The 25,779-nt window shown below is 44.3% G+C and overlaps 1 protein-coding gene across 2 annotated transcripts in view; it reads right to left on the bottom strand.

Annotated features, from left to right (window-relative positions):
- Positions 1–3,605: 3,605 nt before the first annotated feature.
- The window catches only part of LOC140191126 (hepatic lectin-like), a 43,350-nt gene continuing 21,176 nt past the window's right edge, over positions 3,606–25,779 (bottom strand). Inside the window, exons 4-8 of one of the 2 annotated variants that reach the window (XM_072248233.1) lie at positions 23,246–23,317; positions 18,945–19,022; positions 16,812–16,963; positions 13,214–13,326; positions 3,606–4,257 (exon numbers count right to left, since the gene is read on the bottom strand). In XM_072248233.1, coding sequence (XP_072104334.1) covers positions 4,140–4,257; positions 13,214–13,326; positions 16,812–16,963; positions 18,945–19,022; positions 23,246–23,317 — 533 coding nt within the window. In that variant the 3' untranslated portion in view covers positions 3,606–4,139. The remainder of the gene's footprint in view (positions 4,258–13,213; positions 13,327–16,811; positions 16,964–18,944; positions 19,023–23,245; positions 23,318–25,779) is intronic. The other variant, XM_072248234.1, reaches the window with a different exon arrangement.

Below are 25,779 nucleotides of genomic sequence, written 5' to 3'. Positions count from 1 at the left end.
GGAGGGCTTCAGATTTATAGATAATTGGGCAGTTTTCCAGGGAAGGTGGGACCTGTTCTGGCAGGACGGTCTACATCTGAACAGGGACAAATATTCTTGCAGTTAGGTTTGCTAGAGAGGCCCTGGTGGATTTAAACTAGATACGAGGGGGGAGGGGAACCAGAGTGTAGGAACAGATGCAGGGAAGAAGAAAGAAAAATAAAATAGTAAAGTTGTTTGCACCGTTAGTGACAAACAGAGAGTAAGAGCTGGAAAATTTCTTAAATGCATTTATTTTAATGCTAGGAGCATTATAAGGAAGGTGGATGAGCTTAAAGCATGGATTGATACCTGGAAGTATGATGTGGTAGCTATTAGTGAAACATAGTTACAGGAGGGGTGTGATTGGCAACTAAATATTCCTGGATTTAATTGCTTCAGGTGTGATAGAATCGGAGGGACAAGAGGGGGAGTTGTTGCATTGCTTGTCAGAGAAAATATTACAGCTGTGCTCTGGCAGGATAGATTAGAGGGCTTGTCTAGGGAGGCTATTTGGGTGGAATTGAGGAATGGGAAAGGTGTAGTAACTCTTATGGGGGTGTATTATAGACCACCAAATGGGGAGTAAAAATTGGAGGAGCAAATTTGTAAGGAGATAGCAGATATTTGTAGTAAGCACAAGGTTGTGATTGTGAGAGGTTTTAATTTTCCACACATAGACTGGGAAGCCCATACTGTAAAAGGGCTGAATGGTTTGGAGTTTGTAAAATGTGTGCAGGATAGTTTTTTGCAGCAATACATAGAGGTACCAACTAGAGAAGGGGCAGTGTTGGATCTCCTGTTAGGGAATGAGATAGGTCAGGTGACGGAGGTTTGTGTTGGGGAGCACTTCAGGTCCAGTGATCACAATGCCATTAGTTTCAATATAACTATGGAGAAGGATAGGTCTGGACCCAGGGTTGAGATTTTTGATTGGAGAAAGGCTAACTTTGAGGAGATCCGAAAGGATTTAGAAGGAGTGGATTAGGACAATTTGTTTTATGGGAAGAATGTAATAGAGAAATGGAGGTCATTTAAAGGTGAAATTTTAAGAGTACAGAATCTTTATGTTCCTGTTAGATTTGAAAGGAAAGGTTAAAAGTTTGAGAGAGCCATGGTTTTCAAGGGATATTGGAAACCTGGTTCAGTAAAAGAGAGATACCTACAATAAATATAGGCAGCATGGAGTAAATGAGGTGCTTGAGGAATATAAAGAATGTAAAAAGAATCTTAAGAAAGAAATTAGAAAAGCTAAAAGAAGATATGAGGTTGCTTTGGCAAGTAAGGTGAAAATAAATCCAAAGGGTTTCTATCATTATATTATAGCAAAAGGATAGTGAGGGATAAAATTGGTCCCTTAGAGAATCAGAGTGGACAGCTATGTGTGGAGCCAAAAGAGATGGGGGAAATTCTGAACAATTTCTTTTCTTCAGTATTCGCTAAGGAGAAGGATATTGAATTGTGTAAGATAAGGGAAACAGGTAGGGAAGTTATGGAAACTATGATTATTAAAGTAGTAGTAGTACTGGAGCTTTTAAGGAATATAAAAGTGGATAAGTCTCCGGGTCCTGACAGGATATTTCCTAGGACCTTGAGGGAAGTTAGTGTGGAAATAGCAGGGGCTCTGACAGAAATATTTCAAATGTCATTAGAAACGGGGATGGTGCCAGAGGATTGGTGTATTGCTCATGTTGTTCCATTGTTTAAAAAGGGTTCTAAGAGTAAACCTAGCAATTATCGGCCTGTGAGTTTGACGGCAGTGGTGGGTAAATTGATGGAAAGTATTCTTAGAGATGGTATATATAATTATCTGGATAGACAGGCTCTGATTAGGAACAGTCAACATGGATTTGTGCGTGGAAGGTCATGTTTGACAAATCTTATTGAATTTTTTGAAGAGGTTGCTAGGAAAGTTGACAAGGGTAAAGCGGTGGATGTTGTCTATATGGACTTCAGTAAGGCCTTTGACAAGGTCCCACACGGCAGGTTGGTTAGGAAGGTTCAATCATTGGGTATTAATATTGAAGTAGTAAAATGGATTCAGCAGTGGCTGGATGGGAGACCCCAGAGAGTAGTGGTGGATGACTGTTTGTCAGGTTGGAGGCCGGTGACTAGTGGCGTGCCACAGGGATCTGTACTGGGTCCAATGTTTTTTGTCATATATATTAATGATCTGGATGATGGGGTGGTAAATTGGATGAGTAAGTATGCAGATGATACTAAAGCAACACACATCAAAGTTGCTGGTGAATGCAGCAGGCCAGGCAGCATCTCTAGGAAGAGGTCCTGACGAAGGGTCTCGGCCTGAAACGTCGGCTGCACCTCTTCCTAGAGATGCTGCCTGGCCTGCTGCGTTCACCAGAAACTTTGATGTGTGTTGCTTGAATTTCCAGCATCTGCAGAATTCCTGTTGTTCAGGTGATACTAAGATGGGTGGATTGTGGATAATGAAGTAGGTTTTCAAAGCTTGCAGAGAGATTTAGGCCAGTTAGAAGAGTGGGCTGAAAGATGGCAGATAGAGTTTGATGCTGATAAATGTGAGGTACTACAGTTTGGAAGGACTAATCAAAATAGGACATACATGGTAAATGGTAGGGCATTGAAGAATGCAGTGGAACAGAGAGATCTAGGACTAATGGTGCATAGTTCCCTGAAGGTGGAATCTCATGTGGATAGGGAGGTGAAGAAAGCTTTTGGTATGCTGGCCTTTATAAATCAGAGCATTGAATATAGGAGTTGGGATGTAATGTTGAAATTGTACAAGGAATTGGTGAGGCCAAATTTGGAGTATTGTGTACAGTTTTGGTCACCGAATTATAGGAAAGATGTCAACATAATAGAGAGAGTACAGAGAAGATTTACTCGAATGTTACCTGGGTTTCATCACCTAAGTTACAGAGAAAGGTTGAACAAGTTGGGTCTTTATTCTTTGGAGTGTAGAAGGTTGGGGGGGGACTTGATAGAGGTATTTAAAATTATGAGGGGGATAGATAGAGTTGATATGGATAGGCTTTTTCTATTGACAGTGGGGGAGATGAGTTGAGAGTTAAAGGGCAAAAGTTTAGGGGTAACATGAGGGGGAACTTCTTTACTCAGAGAGTGGTAGCTGTGTGGAACGAGCTTCCAGCAAAAGTGGTTGAGGCAGGTTCGATGTTGTTGTTTAAAGTTCAATTGGACAGCTGTATGGACAGGAAAGGAATGGAGGGTTATGGGCTGAGTGCAGGTCAGTGGGACTAGGATAGGGTAAGAGATCGGCACAGACTAGAAGGGCTGAGGTGGCCTGTTTCTGTGCTGTAATTGTTATATGGTTATAGTTTAGCACAGACTTAAACACACAACCCACTGGATCAATGCTCAGGACAATCACACAGCATCCAACAAAATCGATCCCGGACGAGCCCCCACAATGAAACACCCTGGTTCCTTGGCTGTGTAAGTCTGGGGAAGACAACCTTCAGCCCCGCCAAACTTGTGAGATTGAGGTGCGCTCCCAGCCCAGACCCCCTATTTGTGTGGATGCTGTGTCATCCACTACCCTGTTACCAATTACTGCCACAAAATATCAGACAGTACATCACTTACGGTTAAAAGATTATCTTTATGATTCTTAATTTGACTGAAGTGTTAGCAAAGCAAGAAGAAAAAAAAGGGCCCATTTTAATGAAACAATCTGATGTGACAATGTTGGAGCTCACGGATTCTCCACGTCACCAATCCTCAATCGATCTCACCCCTGGTTACGTTGAATGACGGTCCTGCTCCAGATCGAATTCTACGACCTCTTCTCTTTGGCGTCTTCCCTCTTCATCCCCTCTCAAAAAAACCCCAAGCCCAACCTTAGTGTCCCTCACCAGAAAAACCTTCCCTCACTTCGACCATCCTAATTGGATGGCACACATTTCTCCTCGTCTCTTCTCTTCAACAATAACGCAAACATAAACTGAAAACAGAGCAAGCTGAAAACAAGCTGCTCTCACAGAACTGCCAAATTGAAATACATACAGCATAACAATAAAAATATGAACCAGGGTATTACAGTTGGTTGTGTAGAAAGGTTTGCAAAGTCATTAGAGAAAGGAGGAAACGGAATGCCATGATGTTATAAATACTCCTTGGTGAGATCACTTCTCACAGATAAAGTAGTCCTTCTTTGAGCAGGGTGCATCGTTCCACAAGCCTTGCTTCCATAGGTGGGCACAGCTCTCGGCAAGGCTGTTTGGCTCCCCGGGCATCCAGAATCTGAGGAATAAAACCTAGTTGGTAACGATTCCAGTTCCAGCAAAATACTGCTTTACAGCAACCACATTAGGCAGTGAATTTGAGCATTGTTAGCAATTGGAAAATTCCCTCTCTCTCTCACACACACACACACACACACACACACACACACACACACACACACACACACAAAATCTGGAGGAACTCAGCAAGCCAGGCAGCATCTATGGAGTCCTGCTGAAGGGTCTCGGCCCAAAATGTTGACTGTTTATTCCCCTCTGAAACATAAAAACATAGAAAACCTACAGCACAATACAGGCCCTTCGGCCCACAATGCTGTGCCCAACATGTACTTACTTCAGAAATTACCTAGGGTTACCCATAGCCCTCTATTTTTCTAAGCTCCATGCACCAATCTTAAAAGACACTATTGTATCCGCCTCAACCACAGTCTCCAGCTGCCCATTCCATGCACTCACCACTCTCTGTGTAAAAAACTTACCCCTGACATCCCCTCTGTACTTATTTCCAAGCACCTTAAAACTGTGCCCTCTCATGTTAGACATTTCAGCCCTGGGAAAAAGCCTCTGACTATCCACATGAGCAGTGACTCTCATCAACTTATACACCTCTATCAGGTCACCTCTCATCCTCCATCGCTCCAAGGAGAAAAGGCCAAGTTCACTCAACCTATTCTCGTAAGGCATGCTCCCCAATCCAGGCAACATCCTTGTAAATCTCCACCGTACCCTTTCTATGGTTTCCACATCCTTCCTGTCGTGAGGTGATCAGAACTGAGCACAGTACTCCAAGTGGGGTCTGACCAGGATCCTACATAGCTGTAACATTACCTATCGGCTCTTAAACCCAATACCACGGTTGATGAATGCCAATGCACCGTAAGCCTTAACCACAGAGTCAACCTGCACAGCATCTTTGAGTGTCCTATGGACACAGACCTCAAAATCCCTCTGAACCTCCACACTGCTAAGAGTCTTACCATTAATACTATATTCTGCCATCATATCTGACCTACCAAAATGAACTACCTCACACTTACCAAGGTTGAACTTCATCTGCCACTTCTCAGCCCAGTTTTGCAACCTATCAATGTCCCGCTGTAACCTCTGATAGCCCTCCACACTATCCAGAACACCCCAACCTTTGTGTCAACAGCAAATTTACTAACCCATCCCTCCACTTCCTCATCCAGATCTTTTATAAAAATCACAAAGTGAAGGGGTCCCAGAACAGATCCCCAAAACACAGCACTGGTCACCAACCTCCATTCAGAATATGACCCATCTACAACCACTCTTTGCCTTCTCTGGGCAAGCCAATTCCGGATCCACAAAGCAAGGTCCCCTTGGATCCCATGCCTCTTTACTTTCTCAACAAGCCTTGCATGGGGTACCTTATCAAATGCCTTGCTGAAATCCATATATACTACATTTACTGCTCTACCTTCATCAAAGTGTTTAGTTAAATCCTCAAAAAACTCAATCAGGCTCGTAAGGCACGACCTTCCTTTCACAAAGCCATGCTGACTATTCCTAATGATATTATGCCTCTCCAAATGTTCATAAATCCTGCCTCTCAGGATCTTCTACATCAACTTACTAACCATTGAAGTAAGACTCATTGGTCTATAATTTCCTGAGCTAGCTCTGCTCCCTTTCTTGAATAAGGGAACAACATCTTCAACCCTCCAAAGCTCCAGAACTTCTCCCATTGCCATTGATGATGCAAAGATCATTGCCAAATCTCCTCCCTTGCCTCCCACAGTAACCTGGGGTATATCTCATCCAGTTCCGGTGACTTATCCAACTTGATGCTTTCCAAAAGCTCCAGCACCTCCTCTTATCCAACTTGAAGATGATGCCTAATTTCGTGAGTTCCTCCATCATTTTGTATGTGTTGCTCCAGCATCTTGCACTCAATGTGTCATGGTCCGGTCCGTGAAATCTGCAGTTTCTGTTGAGGCAGCTGATTCTCGTTTGGGTTGGCTTCATAAATACCTTCAGGATTCAGCCTCTGGTTGCTGGATTGTTCCTGTCCATTCCCCCATCTGAATCCCTTCTGTTCCCCTTCCTTCTGTGCCTCATCCAAAGCCTTGCCTCGCCTGGCCTCGTCTGAAGCCTTGCCTCGCCTGTAACCCTCGCCTGCACCACTGTCTAGTTCAATCGCCGGAGCAAAATAAGGAACTGTTTATCGTTGTTTTGAACTGTCTCTGTGTCCACGCCTTTTCACTAGGTAGGTCCGGCTGTTTGTGGCTACCTAGTGTTGGGAACCATCTGTGTCCACGCCTTCGCTAGGTAGGTCCGACCGTCTGCTGCTGCCTTGTGTGGGAACCGTCTCGTCATATTCTGCATTCTGTGTAATGAGTCCCGGCCCTACGTCCTGTACCCAAGGAGGGGTCCCGGCTCTGTGTTCCATGTTCCTGTCTCTCCCTCGACCAAGTCAAGGCTTCAGGGTCTCATGCAGTCCTAGCCACGATCCAAGAACCTTGTCCTGTCCAAGCCATGCCCTTGTGTTCTTGTCTTGTCCATGTGTCTCACCCAGCCCAGGGGTACCTTGTCCAGCCTGGTGCTGGGGTTCCCTTGTCCTGTCCAGGAGTCTCACGTCCAGTCCTGTTGCCTCTCCTCATCCTGTAGCCACGTCTTGTCCTCGCCTAGTTCTGGAGTCAAGTCCCAGGTTCTATGTCCTTTCCCAGTCTCTGGCTCGGAGTCCATACCAAAGCCTCGAAGTACCCTAGCCTCGAAGAACCCAAGCCTCGTCATGTCTTCACCTAGATCTGGGGTCTGAGCCCGAGTCAAGACCCAGGTTTTGGGTCCTTGTCCAGTCTCTGGCTCGGAGTCCAAGCCCAGGCTCCTAGTTCCAAGTTCCATGTCCTGGTTCCGCTATCCTAGTCAAGTCCTAGCCCAGGCCCTGTATCCTTGTCTCGTCCAGGGCCTGTGTCATGTCCAGCATCCTTTCTTCCCCACTTCCCTTGCTTTCTTGACTAACCTAGTCCTGTTCCTTGTACTACAGTATCTGTGCCTCGCATTCGGGTCTGCCATCAGCGCCCCCTTTATGACTCAATGTTGGTAAAAGCAGAGCACTGATTGTGGACTTCAGGAAGGGCAAGATGAGGAAACACACACCAGTCCTTATCGAGGGATTGGAAGTGGAGAGGGTGAGCAGTTTCAAGTTCCTGAGTGTCAGCATCTCTGAGGTTTTCTCCTGGGCCCAACAATTGACGCAGGTACAAAGGAGACACGGCAGCAGTTATATTTCATTAGGAGTTTGACGGGAATAGGTAGGTCACCAAAGGCATTCATAAATTTCCACAGCTGTACTGCGGAGAGCACTGTAACTGGCCGCATCACTGTCTAGTATGGGGACACCACTGCCCAGGACTGGAATAAGCGGCAGAATGTTGTAAGTCTAGTTTGTTCCATCACGAGCACTAGGCTCTCCAGTATCCAGGACACCTTCAAAAATCGATGCCTCGAAAAGGTGGCGTCCATCATTAAGCACCCCATCACCCAGCACATGCCCTCTTCTCATTGCTACCATCAGGGAGAAGGTACAGAAGCCTGAAGGCGCACCCTCAGCGATTCAGGAACAGCTTCTTCCCCTCTGCCATCGATCTCTGAATGGGCAATGAGCCCATGAACACTTCCTCACTATTTTATCCTGTCTCTTTCTGCACTACCTATTTAATTTACTTTTATATACACTCTTTTGTAACTTATCGATCTTATTTCTATGTATTGAATATACTGCTGCCACAAAACAACAAATTTCACGACATATTAAACCTGATACTGATTTTGATCGCCGATTTCCCTCCTTGTTTTCATGTTCTGGCTCCTCCTGGTCTCCATCCTCTCCCTCAGCAAAGCAACTCAATGAGATCTTCGCACCAACTACCCCTCCTCCTCCATTTCTGGCCTTACAAAAATTCTTGTACAGATGTGTAAATCATTTCTTCTTCTCTTCCCCTCATAGTAAAGGTAATTGACGAGGGATCTTTGACCAAAAACATTAACTCGTTTTCTCTCTCCACACATGCTGACTGACCTGCTGAGTGTTTCTACCAATTTCCTTTTGTGTTTCAGATTCCCAGAAGTGCAACTTATTCATGACCTTGAAAACTCTTTTCTAGGTCTAACTCTGTGACAATTGTTTTTAATGGACGTGGAGGCATGTAATAGCCTTGAAAAGCACAATAGTCTCAATCATAGCAAAGTAGAAATGTAATAGCCAAGTACGTGATGATAGTCAAAGTGTGATAGAAAAGCACACAGTGTACACCAGACAAAGTACAGTAACAAGCAGGCTCAAAATTGGCACTAAGTGTAACATTTCCAAAATTAAAGGTTCATTGGTTCATTATCTGAATTCTCTCTCTCCTAGAAGGATTTTTCACGGCTGTTTCTGTAACAATTTTGTTTTACCAGTCAGGGTTGTTAGCCCTGAGCTGAACCCCTGAACCTGGAGGATCAGTGGACCACTCTTAGTCTGGCCTCTACCCTTTGACCTGTTTAGCATAGGTGACCCTATCAAGATTCAAAACACAAAGCCCTGACCCCAGCGGGCATGACTCTCTGGGTCATTTGAGGCATGCAGACCTCCAAACCATGACAAGGTTGCGATCCTCTTGAAGAAACTGAATGCCCAAAGTATTTATAACGAGGACGGTGAATTAATGCGGAGAATAGATGCCATTTTATTTTAATTTTGATTTTTCAGGATCTAAGGCCAGCATTTATCGCCCATCCTTAGTTGCTCTTGAATAGAAGGTGCTGAGACACTTTCTTGAATTGCTGCAGTTCTTTTGATGAAGAAGCTGTCACAGTTGGGCACAGGGTTCCAGGATTTAGACCCAGCGGTGGTGAAGAAACAGTGGGGTACACTCAGTGCTCACTTTATCAGGCAACTCTTGTAAATAAAATGGCCACCGAGAGTACGTTTGTGGTCTTCTGCCACTATAGGCCATCAAGGTTCGACATGTCATGCATTTTAGAGATGCTCTTCGGCACACCAGTGTTATAACACATGGCTATTTGAGTTACTGTCACTTTGAACCAGTCTGGTCATTCTCCTCTGACCGCCCTCATTTAACAAGGCGTTTTCACCCACAAAACTGCTGTTCACTGGACGCTTTTGATTTTTCACACTATTCTCTGTAAACTCTAGAGATTGTTTATTTATTTAGTGATACATGAAAATGCCAGGAGGTCAGCCATATCTGAGATACACAAAGCCACTTTGATCACATTTCTTCCCCATCCTGATGTTTGGTCTGAACAACAACTGAACCCCTTGACCATGTCTGCATGCTTTTATGGATTGAGTTGCTGCCAGCCGATTGGCTGATTATGCATTTGTGTAATGATCAGGTGTGCCGGTGCACATGATAACATGGCTGCCAAGTGTGTTTGCAAGACAGGGTGGTGTGATTCCTGGAGAGCAACCTGTAGGTGGCAGTGTTGTCAAAGCAACACTCACAAAGTGCTGGAGGAACTCAACAGGTCTGGCAGCATCTGTGGAGAGGGATAAAGAGTCAATGTTTCAGGCTAAGACCCTCTATCAGGACTTGCCAAAGGTAAGGTATCCCTGTCCTTCTTAGTGATAGATGACATAGGCTTGGGAGATGCTGTGAAGTACCCTGGTTCGGTCGTGGAAGTGCATTTCATAGATGCTGTCACACTGTGCTGGTGGTTTGTGAATGGACATTTAGGGTAGAGGATAAGTACCTATCAAATGGGAACTGGTGCCTTGCTAGTTTGGTGCTGCACTCACCGAGGCAAGGAGAGAAGGCAGGAAAATAGAGTTGAGAGGGAAACTAAATCAGCTATGATGGGATGGTGGAGCAGACTTGATCGGCTGAATGGTCAAATTTTGCTCCTATGTTTTATGATCTTCTTATAGTCTTAAGGTGCTGACAGACGTGATTATTGACATCTACTATGTTCCTGACTAGACCCCAATGTCCTTAATTTGCCTAATATCTAAAAGTCCCTCACAGGCTCAAGTAAACTTTGCATCCACACCTCTTGGAAAAGAGATTTCCGAAGACTCACAGGCTCTAGAGAGAAGCATATCCTCAACTCAGTCTTGAACACATCACTCATTATCCTGACATAATGCTTCCAAGTTCTAGATTCTCATACCAGGAGAACCAGCCTCATACAACCTACTCTGTCAAAGCCCCCACTGGATCCCATACGTTTCAATAAACTTATCTCTACTTCTCCTGAAACCGTATTAACCCAGACCCTAATATATGTAGTAAATTTTCGTAAGATGATCCTACTGTGGTCGACTGCAGATTTTTGTGCTGTCATGGACTCAGGGTCCGGACTTGTTTTCAGTGGCTGTATTTTACTGATACCTTACACGTGCTCACTCTCGTGTATATGCTATGCGTGCTTGTGTTACAGTGGTGTGCAGAAAATCATCTCTGAATGCACAACGTCAAGTCAAGTCAAGTCAGGTCAAGTTGCTTTTTATTATCATTTTGACCATAAACTGCTGGTACAGTACACAGTAAAAACGAAACAATGTTTCTGCAGGACCATGGTGCTACATGAAACAACACAAAACTACACTAGACTATGTGAGACAGCACAAAAACTACACTAGGCTACAGACTTACACAGGACTAAATAAAGTGCACAAAACAGTGCAGGGCAGTACAATAAATAATAAACAAGACAATAGACAGAGTAGAGGACAAATTACAATATAATAATAAATGATGTAGATGTCAGTCTAGACTTTGAGTATTGAGGAACTCTGGGTATTAAGGAGTCTGATGGCCTGGGGGAAGAAACTGTTGCACAATCTGGTCGTGAGATTCCAAATGCTTCGGTACCTTTTGCCAGACGGCAGGAGGGAGAAGAGTTTGTATGAGGGTTGCGTGGGGTCCTTCACAATGCTGTTGGCTTTATGGGTGCAGCGTGTACTGTAATTGTCTGTGATGGCGGGAAGAGAGACCCCGATGATCTTCTCAGCTGACCTCACTATCCGCTGCACGGTCTTGCGATCCGAGATGGTGCAATTCCCGAACCAGGCAGTGATGCAGCTGCTCAGGATGCTCTCAATACATCCTCTGTAGAATGTGGTGAGCATGGGGGGTGGGAGATGGAATTTTCTCAGCCTTTGCAGAAAGTAGAGACGCTGCTGGGCTTTCTTTGCTATGGAGCTGGTGTTGAGGGACCAGGTGAGATTCTCCGCCAGGTGAACACCAAGAAATTTGGTGCTCTTAACGATCTCTACGGAGGAGTCGTCAATGTTCAGCGGAGAGTGGTAGCTCCGTGCTCTCCTGAAGTCAACAAACATCTCTTTTGTTTTGTTCACATTCAGAGACAGGTTGTTGGCTCTGCACCAGTCCGTTAGCCACTGCACCTCCTCTCTGTATGCTGACTCATCGTTCTTGCTGATGAGACCCACCACGGTCGTGTCATCGGTGAACTTGATGATGTGGTTCGAGCTGCGCATTGCTGCACAGTTGTGGGTCAGCAGAGGGAACAGCAGTGGACTGAGCACACAGCCCTGGGGGGCCCCCATGCTCAGTGTGATGGAGTTGGAGATGCTGCACCCGATCCGGACTGACTGAGGTCTCCCAGTCAAGAAGTCTAGGATCCAGTTGCAGAGGGAGGTGTTCAGGCCCCGTAGGCTCAGCTTTCCAATCAGTTTCTGAGGAATGATTGTATTGAATGCTGAACTGAAGTCTATGAACAGCATTCGAACGTACGTGTCTTTTTTGTCTAAGTGGGTGAGGACCAGGTGGAGGGTGATGGCAATGGCGTCGTCTGTTGAGCAGTTGGGACGGTACACAAACTGCAGGGGGTCCAGTGAGGGGGGCAGCAGGGTCTTGATGTGCCTCATGACGAGCCTCTTGAAACACTTCATGATGATGGATGTGAGTGCGATGGGATGGTAGTCGTTGAGGCAGGACATTGAAGACTTCTTCGGCACGGGGCGATGGTGGTGGCCTTGAAGCACGTTGGAACAATGGCATTGCTCAGGGAGATGTTGAACCTTGAAGTGGATGGGCTACAGCAATGGGTGACCACAAACATACACCTGGTGGCCACAGTATTAGGTACAGGAGGTATCGAATAAAGTGACCACCGAGTGTATGTCACTTTTTAGACTTTCGTCCCTTCCTTGCAACTTATTTTCTGACCTTTGTTTGTTTGATATACTAACCATGGGACAATGCACCTGGTCACTTCATCTAAACCATCAATGTAGGTGACCACAGTAATGATCTTTGCAGAAGCCTCAGAATGCTGGAGGAACTCAGCAGGTTGGGTAGCATCTGCGGAAAAGAGTAAACAGTTGACGTTTTGGGCCAAGACCCTTCATCAGGACTGGAAAGAAGAGATTAGAAGTCAGAGTAGTTGCACCCCGCTTCTCCTTCACCATTCCCTATTCCCATTTCCCTCTCTCATCTTATTTCCTTATCTCTTACTTGCCCATCACCTCCCTCTGGTGTTTGCCCCCTGCTTCCCTTTCTTCCATGGCCTTCTGTCCTCTGTTCAGATCCCCCCTTCTCCAGCCCTTTATCTCTTTCACCAATCGACTTCCCAGCTCTTTACTTCACCCCTCCCCCTCCCAGTTTTATCTATCACCTACTACCTTCCCCTCCTCCCCCCAACCTTCTCACTCTGACTTTCAATCTCTCTCCTTGAGTCCTGATGAAGGGTCTTTGCCCAGAACATCGACTGTACTTTTTTCCATAGAGGCTGCCTGGCCTGCTGGATTCCTCCAGCATTTTGTGTGTATTATTTTGATTTCCGGCACCTGCAGATTTTCCCTTGTTTGCAGTATCCTACTAGTTTGGAACACCCTCCCGAAAATGGCTCACTTACTCTTGCTAACCCCCAGTGGGACAAAATAATGTGAAGAGACTGGGCTTGAAGTTGCTCAGAAAGGCAGTGTCCAACTCCTGCATTCAGTAAACAGCAAGTTAACTTACGTCGGGGTAGAATTGTAGGGAGTGTCATCTACCCAATGCCACACATTGTTGCTGTTGCGGTCGGTCAGGCCAATCCAAAATCTCCTGGATTCAGTTTCCACAGTAACAAAATGCTACACACAGAAGAAAGAAACAATAAATTTAACAATAGTATTTCATAAAATAATATTTAGTAATAATTACAACTATATAAGACCATAGACCATAAGACAAAGGAGCAGAAGTAGGCCATTCAGCCCATCGAGTCTGCTCCGCCATTTTATCATGAGCTGATCCACTTTCTCCTATTTAGTCCCACTCCCCTGCCTTCTCACCATAACCTTTGATGCCCTGGCTACTCAGATACCTATCAATCTCTGCCTTAAATACACCCAATGACTTGGCCTCCACTGCTGTCCGTGGCAACAAATTCCATAGATTCACAACCCTCTGACTAAAAAAATTTCTCCGCATTCCCTTCAATCCTTAAGTCATGCCCTCTCGTACTAGATTCCCCCATCATGGGAAACAACTTTGTCACATCCACTCTGTCTATGCCTTTTAACATTCGAAATGTTTCTATGAGGTCTCCCCTCATTCTTCTAAACTCCAAGGAATACAGTCCAAGAGCGGACAAACGTTCCTCATATGTTAACCCTCTCATTCCCAGAATCATTCTAGTGAATCTTCTCTGTACCTCTCCAATGTCAGCACATCCTTTCTTAAATAAGGAGACCAAAACTGCCCACAGTACTCCAAGTGAGGTCTCACCAGCGCCTTATAGAGCCTCAACATCACATCCCTGCTCCTATACTCTATTCCTCTAGGAATGAATGCCAACATTGCATTCGCCTTCTTCACTGCTGACTCAACCTGGAGGTTAACTTTAAGGGTATCCTGTACGAGAACTCCCAAGTCCCGTTGCATCTCAGAACTTTGAATTCTTTCCCCATTTAAATAATAGTCTGCCTGTTTATTTTTTCTGCCAAAGTGCATAACCATACACTTTCCAACATTGTACTTCATTTGCCACTTCTCTGCCCATTCTTCCAATCTATCCAAGTCTCTCTGCAGACTCTCCGTTTCCTCAGCACTACCGGCCCCTCCACCTATCCTCGTATCGTCAGCAAACTTAGCCACAAAGCCATCTATTCCATAATCCAAATCGTTGATGTACAATGTAAGAGGAAGCGGCCCCAACACTGATCCCTGTGGAAAACCACTGGTAACCGGCAGCCAACCAGAATAGGATCCCTTTATTCCCACTCTCTGTTTCCTGCCAATCAGCCAATGCTCTATCCACGTATGTAACTTTCCCGTAATTCCATGGGCTCTTATCTTGTTAAGTAGCCTCATGTGTGGCAGCTTGTCAAAGGCCTTCTGAAAATCCAAATATACAACATCCACTGCGTCTCCCTTGTCTAGCCTACTTGTAATTTCCTCAAAAAATTGTAATAGGTTTGTCAGGCAGGATTTTCCTTTAAGGAATCCATGCTGAGTTCTGCCTATCTTGTCATATGCCTCCAGGTACTCTGTAACCTCATCCTTGACAATTGACTCCAACAACTTCCCAACCACTGATGTCAAGCTAACAGGTCTATAATTTCCTTTTTGCTTCCTTGCCCCCTTCTTAAATAGCAGAGTGACATTTGCAATCTTCCAGTCCTCTGGAACCATGCCAGAATCTATCGACTTTTGAAAGATCATCGCTAATGCCTCTGCAATCTCCACAACTACTTCCTTCAGAACACGAGGGTGCATTCCATCTGGTCCAGGAGATTTATCTACCTTTAGCCTATTCAGCTTCCTGAGTACTTTCTCTGTTGTAATTGTGACTGCGCACACTTCTCTTCCCTGCTACCCTTATAATAATAATAATATGTATATTATTTTTAAATAATGAGGTACATTATTGTGACAACATTGCATGCCTGCCACTTATAAACCCTAACTCATATGTCTTTGGAATGCGTGAGAAAACCTGAGGAAACCCATTCAGGGAGAACGTACAAACTCCTTACAGACTGCAGTGGGAATTGAATCCTGATTTTACAGCTTAAAACTAGCTGCTATGCTACCATCCTGCCACATGCTATATAGCTTCACTCAAGCTGTCCAGTGTCACTTGGTAGGACAACCCTCTCACCCCAGGAATAAGCCTGGTGCATCTCCTTTGGACCTCTCCCATTGCTACTACATCCTTTCTCAGGTGAGACGGCCAAAACTATGCATTGTACTCCAGGTGTTGCCTTACCAATCCACTGTAAAACTAACAAAAATTCCAATTTTCAAACTCCAATGCTTTTACATCAAAGGCTAGAATTCCCTTTGCTCTCTTGTGAGCATTGTGGGGCCTCGGATTTAAGGAAAGATGTACTGGGTTTGGAGAGGGTGCAGAGGAGGTTCATAAGAATCACAAACAAGAAAATCTGCAGGTGCTGGAAATCAAAGTAGCACATACAAAATGCTGGAGAAACTCAGCAGGCCAGGCAGCATCTGTGGAAAAGAGTGAACAGTTGATGTTTCAGGTCAAAACCCTTCATCGAGTTTTCAATCAGTCCTGAACAAAGCGTTTTGGCCTGAAACATCAACTGTTTATTCTTTTCACTCGGTTCAGAAGGATGTTCCCAGGAATGAAAGGCTTTAACATATGAGGAGTGTTTGATGTCTCTGGGTTTGTATTCAATAGAATTCAAAACGATGAGGGGGGGGACCTCACTGAAGACTATCCAACACAGAAAGGCCTGGAAAAAGTGAGGATGTTTGCAATAGGGGACGAGTCACAAATCTGAGGGCACATCCTCAGAATGAAGGGACAACCCTTTAAGACTGAGATGAGGTGCAACAACAGGATGGAATTCGTTGCTAGAGAACGCTGTGAAGGCCATGTCATTAAGGCAGCGATTGACAGGGTTTTGATTGGTAAGAGGTTAAAGGTTATGGGAAGTGAGGTTAAAAAAGTCAGGCAGGATTGAATGGTCAGACTCGATGGGCGGAATTTATTTACTTATTGAGATACAGCTTGGAGTAGGCCCTCCCGGTCCTTCGAGCTCACTGCCCAGCAACCCCCAGTTTAACCCTAGCCTAATCATAGGACAATTTACAATGACCAATTAACCTACCAAAGGATACATCTTTGGACTGTGGGAGGAAACTAGATCACCCGAAGGAAACCCACACGGTCATGGGGAGAACGTGCAGGCTCCTTGCAGGCAGTGGTGGGAATGGCCTAATTTAGCCCCATGTCTTATGATCTTAAGTTTATTCTCATCAATGCCTTGTACAGGTGCAACATAACATCCAATAATGCTTCCGCCTTGACTCTGAAATTCCCACCTTCCTGTAACCCACCATCCCTTTCAGCCTGCAACACATCAGCCCCTCTAACCCTGAGATCCCTCATCCTCCCCAGCAAGACCGACAAACCTCTTACTTTCATTCTCAGACCCTCCTCTCCACCTTGACACACTATCCTCCATAGAGACCCTCCTTCCCCTTCACTTTGAGAATGTTCGAAACCTCCCCGGGCCCTCTCTTGCCTCCATTTTGCACCCAGAAAAAGTTGGTAGTACCAACCTGGGCAAATTTGGCAGTACTCAATGTGTAAAGACATCGTTACCTGCTCAGCTTCGTCGTTAACAATGAGAAGTCTCGCCGCACGGGTGGAACAGTACTTTTGGCTGTCCTCCCATGTGGCTTGCTTGGTTGAGAAAAAGTAACAGCTCCCATTAAAGTTTATCCAATGGCGAGGGCACGGTCTGCTATGACACTCTGAAAAATAGTTCACAGTTCAAAGTAAATTTATTTTCAAAGTACAGATATGTTACTAAGCTGAACTGACTATGCCTGGACTCCCTTCTCATTTGACTTGTGTTTTATATTCGGAGTTTTTAGCTCTTTGTTTTAGTTGCCTTTTGCACAATTTGTTTTATTTTTCGTGTTAGGGAAGTGCTTGGATGTTTTTCTTTGAATGGGTTCCCTGGTTTTCTTTGCTTTTGTGGCTGTCTGTGGGAAAGACGAATTTCAGGATTATATATGATATATATACTTTGCTAATAAATGTGCTTTGAATCTTTTTGAATCTTTGTTACAACTTATTACTTTGAGATTCATCTTCTTGCAGGTGTTTGCAGGAAATATAAAGCAACACAACAGAATTTATATTAAAAAAACTATACATAAAGTCTGACAAACCACCAATGTACAAAAGAAGACAAAATGTGCGAAGTAAAAATGATGCTGAGAACGTGAGTTGTAGCGTCACTGAGAGTGAGCCTGAGGGTGATAGAAGCAGTCCAGAGTCATGGCGAGTGAAGTTATCCATGTTCAATGTTCACCATTGGCAGCACAAATCAACGAGGCAGAAAACCTTTTGAATTGACCAGAGAACAGCAGGATTCACTGATGACAAAAATCATTAGGATTTGGAAGGTGTCATGGTGCACTTTTTCCAGATTATTGAAAGTAAATGCACTTAGTAGCCACTTTATTACCTCCCGTAAAGTGCCCTCTGAGTGTACGTTCATGGTCTTCTGCTGCTGAAGTCCATCCACTTCAAGGTTCGGTGCATTGTGCAATCAGCGATTCTTTTCTGCACACCACAGTTGTAACACATGGTAACTTGAGCTACTGTCACCTTCCTGTCAGCTTGAACCAGTCACCATTCTCCTCAGACCTCTCTCATTAATAAGATGTTTTCGCCCACAGAACTCACTGGATTTTTTTTTTCATTTTTTGCATCACTCTGTGTAAACTCTAGAGACTGCAGTGTGTGAAAATCCCAGAGGATCAGCAGTTTCTGAGATACTCAAATCATCCCGTCTGGCACCAACAATCATTCCACGGTCAAAGTCACTGAGGTCACATTTCCTCCCCATTGTGACGTTTGGCTTGAACCACAACTGATCCTCTTGACCATGCCTGCGTGCTTTTATGCATTGAGCTGCTGCCACACGATTGGCCGATTAGATGTGTGTACTAACGAGCAGGTGTGCCGGTGTACCTAATAAAGTGGCCACTGAGTGCAGGCAGAGGGTGCTATGTATTTGGAATGATCCTCCAGGAAGAGTGGGCGAGGGAGGCAGGCACATTAGTAACACCTAAAAGCCAGTTAGAAAATTACATGAATAGGAGTTGTTTAGAGGGCCATGGGTCAAACACGGGTACAGTGACTAGCTCGCTGGGCAACACATCTCAACATTGACACGTTAGGCAAAAGCACCTGTTTCTGTCTTGTGTGACTCTGTGACCCTTATGACTGCAAAACTTCCCTCCAATCCCAGTGCCTTGTTCAGTACTGCATTTTATCAGTCTGTCATGGATAGCTGTAACTTCAGTGTTGGTGTCCTGAAGAAGGGTCTTGGCCCGAAAGATCGACTGATTATTCATTTCCATAGATGCTGCCTGACCTGCTGAGTTCCTCCAGCATTTGTGTGTGTTGCTTCAGTGGTGCTGTCTTGGTCTCTGGAGTTCTGTCCGTAAACCTCCCTAACTCTTTCACCTCCTTAAAGATGCCCTTTCACCATCCTATTGTGGCCCTAATGTTTATGTGTAAATCCACAAAGGTTTCCTGAAGTTATGCAAATAAAGCTGCTGAACTGGGGGAGGCTGGCCTCATGGAGGAGGGAGAGTGTGGCTAAAATAGCCCGGCCTGTTGTGTGTGAGTCTGACCTGGTCTGTGACAGCCCGGTCAGGCAGCCTAGCAACTGGCATCTGTCGCTTTGGTTAAAATGACTCCCTTCAGGCCACTTACCGGGCTCCGGCAACATTTCCAACTTAATGGAGATCTGGCTGAGCAAGTTGCGGATCTCTGTTGACATCTGGGTTTGCACTGTGGGAGGGAATTAATAGATCAGTGTGACAGATAAGATATAATTATGTACGTACAGTGTGTGCAAGTGTGTAGACACACACACTCACAAAACCTCATGTACAGACAGACATAAAGACTCCTACCTCCAGCACACACACACACACACACACACACACACATAAAAGACCTACAAATGTGCCACGCGCCAGTGAGGGTAAATACACGGCTGGTGCAGGGGGCAGGTTTCAGGTTCTTGGATAATTAGGATCTCTTCTGGGGGAGATATGAACTGTTTAAAAGTGACGGGTTGCACCTGAACCCAAGGGGGACCGATATTCTCGCGGGCAGGTTTGTTAGAGTTGTTGGGGAGGGTTTAAACTAATTTGGCAGGGATGAGAACCGGAGTGAAGGGACTCAGGATAGGACGGATGGTAAAAAAGTAAAGATAGTGTGCACTCAGACTGTCAGGAAGGGCAGGCAGCTGACGGGACTTAGTTGAAGCCAACAGGCTGAGTATCAGATCATTAGGGATGCAGAGTCAGAAAGGATAGCAAATACTGTACTCAAGGTGTTGTATCTAAATGTGCATAGTATAAGAAATAAAGTGGGTGAGCCTGTTGCACTATTACAGATTGCCAGGTATGATGTTGTGACCATCACTGGATCGTGGCTGAAGGGTGGTTGTAGTTGGGAGCTGAATGTCCAAGTTTACATGTTATATCGGAAGGATAGGAAGGTAGGTAGAGGGGCTGGTGTGGCTCTACTGGTAAAGAATCGCATCAAATCAGTAGAAAGATGAGACATAGGATCGGAAGATGTTGAATCCTTGTGGGTTGAGTTAAAGAACTGCAAGGGTAAAAGGACATTGATGGCAGTTATATACAAGCCTCCCAACAGTGGCTGGGAGATGGACCACAGATTACAACGGGAAATAGAAAAGGCATGTCAAAAGGCAATGTTACGGTAGTCATGGGATATTTTAACATGCAGGTCGATTGGGAAAATCAGGTTGGTAATGGATCTCAAGAGAGTGAGTTTGTTGAATGCCTGAGAGATGGCTTTTTAGAGCAGTTTGTTGTTGAGCCTACTAGGGGATCAGCTAAACTGGATTGGGTGTTATGTAATGAATCGCAGGCGATTAGGGAGCTTAAGGTAGAAGAAACCTTAGGAACCAGTGATCACAATATGATTGTGTTCAACTTGAAACTTGAAAGGGGGAAAGTAAGGTCTGATATAGCAGCATTTCAGTGGAGTAAGGGAAATTACAGTGGTATGAGAGAGGAGTTGGCCAAAGTAAATTGGAAGGAGCTGCTGGCAGGGATGTCAGCAGAGCAGCAATGGCGTGTGTTTCCGGGAAAAATGAGGAAGGTGCAGTACATGTGTATTCCAAAAATGAAGAAATACTCAAATGGTAAAATAGTACAACCGTGGCTGACAAAGGAAGTCAAAGCAATTGTCAAAGCAAAAGAAAGGGCGTACAACGAAGCAAAAATTAGTGGGAAGATAGAGGATTGGGAAGTTTTTAAAAACCTAGAGAGCAACTAAAAAAATCATTAGAAGGGAAAAGATGAAATCTGAAAGCAAACTAGCAAATAATATCAAAGTGGATAGTAAAAGTTTTTGCAAGTATGTTAAAAATAAAAGAGAAATGAGAATGGATATAGGACCGCTAGAAAATAAGGCAGGAGAAATAATAACGGGGGACAAGAAGATGGCTGATGAACTAAATGAGTATTTTGCATCAGTCTTCACTGTGGAAGACACTGGCAGTATGCCTGATGTTGTAGTGTGTGAAGGAAGAGAAGTGAGTGCAGTTACTGTTACAAGAGAGAAGATGTTCAAAAAGCTGAAAGACCTAAAGGTACATAATTCACCTGGACTAGAAGAATTTCACCCCAGGGTTCTGAAAGAGATAGTGTTAGAGATTGTGGTGGATTTAGAAATTATCTTTCAAAAATCATGATACTCTGGCATGGTGCCAGAGGACTAGAAAATTGCGAACATTACTCCACTCTTTAAGAAAGGAGGAAGGCAGCAGAAAGGAAGTTATAGACCAGTTAGCCTGACCTCAGTGGTTGGGAAGATGTTAGAGTCAATTGTTAAGGATGAGGTGATGGAGTACTTGGTGACACAGTACAAGATAGGACAAAGTCAGCATGGTTTCCTTCAGGGTAAGTCCTGCCTGACGGATCTGTTGGAATTCTTTGAGGAGATTACAAGTAGGATAGATAAAGAAGATGCAGTAGGTATTGTAGGAATGTATATTTGGACTTTCAGAAGTCCTTTAACAGGGTGCCACACATGAGGCTGCTTACCAAGTTAAAAGCTCATGGTATTGCAGGAAATTTACTAACATGGTTAGAACATTGGTTGATTGGTAGGAGGCAGCGAGTGGGAATAAAAGGATCCTTTTCTGGTTTGCTGCCAGTGACTATTGGTGTTCCACAGGGGTTGGTGTTGGGTCCATTTCTTTTTATGCTGTATATAAATGATTTAGCTGATGGAATAGATGGCTTTGTTGCCAGGTTTACAGATGATACGAAGATTGGTGGAGAGGCCGGTAGTGTTGAGGAAACAGGTAGGATGTAGAAGGACTTAGATAGATTAGGAGAATGGGCAAGAAAGTGGCAAATGAAATACAATGTTGGAAAATGCATGGTCACGTACTTTGGTAGTAGAAATAAACGTGCGGACTATTTTCTAAACAGCGAGAAAATCCAGGCATCTGAGATGCAGAGGGACTTGGGAGTCCTTGTGCAGAACACCCTGAAGGTTAACTTGCAGGTTGAGTCGGTGGTGAGGAAGGCAAATGCAATGTTAGCATTCATTTCAAGAGGTCTAGAATACAAGAGCAAGGATGTGATGCTGAAGCTTTATAAGGCACTGGCGAGGCCTCACCTTGAGTATTGTGAACAGATTTGGGTCCCTCATCTCAGAAAAGTTGTGCTGGCATTGAAGTGGGTCCAGAGGAGGTTCACAAGGATGATTCCAGGAATGAAAGGGTTATCATATGAGGAATGTTTGATGGCTCTGGGTCTGTACTTGCTGGAATTCAGAAGCATGAAGAGGGATCTCATTGAAACCTTTCGAATATTGAAATGTCAGACAGAGTAGATGTGGAAAGGAAGTTTCCCATGGTGGGAGAGTCTAGGACAAGAGGGCACAGCCTCAGGATAGAAAGGGTGGTGAACTTGGGGAATTTGTTGCCATATGCAGCTGTGGAGGCCAAGTTGTTGGGTGTATTTAAGGCAGAGATTGCTAGGTTTTTGATTGGACATTGCGTCAAAGGTGACGGGGAGAAGGCCGGGAACTGGGGTTGAGGAGAAGATAGAAAAAAGTATGTGAATACTTCAAAATGTTAGAAATTTATAAACGAAAGACCTTCGTTATGTCTTGAGGGTTTATTTGGGAAACTTGGACTTTTGTTGTATGAGTATTTGCCAATTGTTCTTTAAAATAGTAACTAAACATTGTGCCTTTTTCTTCCTGGTTCAGTAGATAGAGTATTCTTTCTACAGAGAGAGTGCAGAGGAGATTTACCAGGATGATGCCTGGATTGGAGGGTATACCTTATGGGAATACGTTGAGTATACTTGGTCTTTTCTCCTTGGAGTGAAGGAAGATGAGAGGTGACCTGATAGAGGTGTATAAATTGATGAGAGGCATTGATTGTGCAGATAGCCAGAGGCTTTTTCCCCGGGCTGAAATGGCTAACACGAGCGGGCATAGTTTTAAGGTGCTTGGAAGTTGGTACGGGTGGGGGGAGGGGGTAAGTTTTTCACACAGAGAATGGTGGGTGTGTGGAATGTACTGCCAGCGATGGTGGTAGAGGTGGATACAACAAGCTGTTTTAAGAGACTCTTAGATAGGTACATGGAGCTTAGAAAAATAGAGGGCTATGTGGTAGGGAAATTCTGGGCAGTTTCTAGGGTAGGTTACATGGTTGGCACAACATTGTGGGCTGAAGGGCCTGTAATGTGCTGTAGATTTCTATGTTCTATGTGATTGTTTGCCCAGAGTGTGAATAGAGTATCCTTCGATGTGGTTAGCTGCCCAGAGTGTGAATTGCTGGAATATCTTTCGACATGCCCAGAGAAGCGAATGACATCACACGTGTTGAGGGCGAGGAATTCTTTTGATTTGATACTGCTGGGAATAGGAAGCCCATTGTAGAAATTATTGATACTTGGGGAAAACAAGGGAATATGATTTTTGCACTTTGGACCCAATGTCCCGCTCACATTGAGAGCTCATCTGATTCATTTTCTCCTGAATTCTCAGCTCGAGGTACTTCAGTTCGGACTCCTTGGAAACTAAAAAAAAAGTGATAACTAAATTAAGTTTGGACACCAGAAAACAAAATCAAACTTTTCATTGTGAGCAGGTACACTATGTATCTTTACCTTCCCTACAATGGCAACTAGTGAAGCAGATCTGGAAAAGATACAAATAGCATCCATTGGCTTGATGACAAAAGTTTTTCACAAGGCGTTACAATGTGGAATTTTAGTTGATATTACCTCATCATTTGTAGCCTGGGACAAGCTGCTGATTTGGGTTTTCCCAGTGTGGATAACTTCACTCAACTCAACTGTGAATTGATTCTACAATCTATAGACTCTACAACTTGTGTTCACATTATCTATCTATTTTTTATTTTTGCATTTGCACAGTTGATCTTCTTTTGCACATTGGTTGTTTGTCAGTCTGTGTGTAGTTCTTCAATGATTCTATTGTATCTATTTGTTCTACTGTCAAATCCTGCAGAGAATGCATCTCAAGGTGACCTATACGTACCTTGATAGTAAATTTCTTTTGAACTTTGATATTGTCTAGTGTAGGACGACCATGTACAACTTATTTTGCGAAGGAATTTGCAATTCACATCACTTCCAAGGGTCACAAAGGAGAAACGGGCTTTGTTTCAACTGAGTGCAAATGGTAATTGGTTTATTATCGTCGCACGGACTCGGGTGCCGTGTTTTGTATGGCATTCCAGACCCAAACACACTGAGAAAAGCAGTAACAGAATGTGTGTTCCAGTCACAGAGAAAGTGCATTGCAGAGCAGGCAGACAATGAGGTGCAAGGAACACGACGAAATGCAATGACATTCCAACATTTCATCTTTAGCATACAAAAGGCCCATTCGAGAGTCATATAGCAGCATGATAGAAGATCTCCTTGAACCTGGTGCTGTGTGTTCAAAGATTCAAAGTACATTTACTTTCGTAACCGCGAGAGTCACCTTCCCGCAGGCAGCCATGAAACAGGGAAAAACCGTGGAACCCATGCAGAGAAAACATCAGACCCCCAACATGCAAACAGCAGATTGCACAAATGGCACCAAAAAAACGAGCAACAAACACGGAATATAAAGCACCGAACCAAAATTCATTGAAATAGCCCAGGAGTGTACAGTTGAGTTCAACCTAGCTCTGCAGGCCATAAAGCCAGCCTGCCTCGGTCAAAATAGCAACAAAGAAGGAGGAAGCAGAGAACAGAAATGATTCAAACCCTGAACTGCTGAGTCTGATCCAATTAATTAAACCTTGTCCAAGACCTAAAGACCAAAGACTCCAGGGGGAGAGAGGGGGGAGAGGGGGGAGGGGGAGAGAGGATAGGGGAGAAAGAGGAGGGAAGGAGGTGGAGGGATATATATCACCCGCAGGCAGATAGCACTGAACACATGCTCACCTTCTGCTCTTGTCCTTGTTAATTTCAATCTTCCTCAACATTTTAATCAGTGGGATCAGCAAGAAATTGAGACGATTATGGTCTCCAGGCATCTTGAAGTCACATACTTTGCTCGAAACCTCACTAAGCCCCCTCAAAGACAGCAAAGTGGCTTCTTCGGCAGAACCATTGAGTGTAAAACCAGGTTCAATCCTGACCTCCGTGCTGTCTGTGTGGAGTTTGCATGTTCTCCCTGTGACTGTGTGAGTTTCCACCGGTTGCTCCAGCACATCCTAAAGATGTGTATGTTGGTAGGTTAATAGGATGCTGCGAATTATCCATAGTGTGGGTGGTGGTAGAGTCTGGGAGGAGCTGATGGAACTGATATTTGTGTATGAAGTAAATGTGTACTTGATGGATATCATTGATTCAATGGGCTGAAGGGCCTGTTTCCATACTGTATGTTTCTAAATAATCAGAACCTATCAACCAGCCAAATTACTGTAATATTCACTCTCAACTTTTCTTCTGCTTCATAGAATACTTAATTCATTTAGTTTGCCAGTTATCCTTCAGTTGTTTTTTGTAATTTATTTTTTATTGAAGTTCATCATCAAACAAAACTTTCCATGAGATGTATTTCAGAGACTGTACATATATATCATATAATCATATTTGTCACAAATCTCCACATAATATTTATCTGAGGTATACACTTATAGAAAGGAGAGGAGTGAAAGAACAATCAAAAGAAGGAAACTATGTACAAAGTAGGGAGTGATCTTTTTTCACAACATATTCATTGACTTGTGAAGGAATAAATGGGAGAATATTACTGAAATGTACACAGGAAAGGCAGACAGTAGGAGCACGTTCTTGGACAAAGTTAGAGTGGAAAGTGACAGGAGGAATCTAGATGCAGGAGACTCTACAGATGTTGCAAATCCAGAGTCACACCCACAACATTTCGGAGGAACCCAGCAAGTCAGGTAGCAACTATGAAGGGGAACAAAGAGCGGACATTTTGAGCCGAGACCATTCATGGGGAGAGATCTAGTGCAGGTTAACGAGGGACATGCAAAACTGCAGATGCTGGAATC

Source organism: Mobula birostris, chromosome 32 (assembly GCF_030028105.1).
Source record: "Mobula birostris isolate sMobBir1 chromosome 32, sMobBir1.hap1, whole genome shotgun sequence".
Lineage (NCBI taxonomy): Eukaryota > Metazoa > Chordata > Chondrichthyes > Myliobatiformes > Myliobatidae > Mobula > Mobula birostris.
The sequence above is the reverse complement of the archived record's forward strand: the minus strand, read 5'-3'. Positions and strand labels throughout refer to the sequence as shown.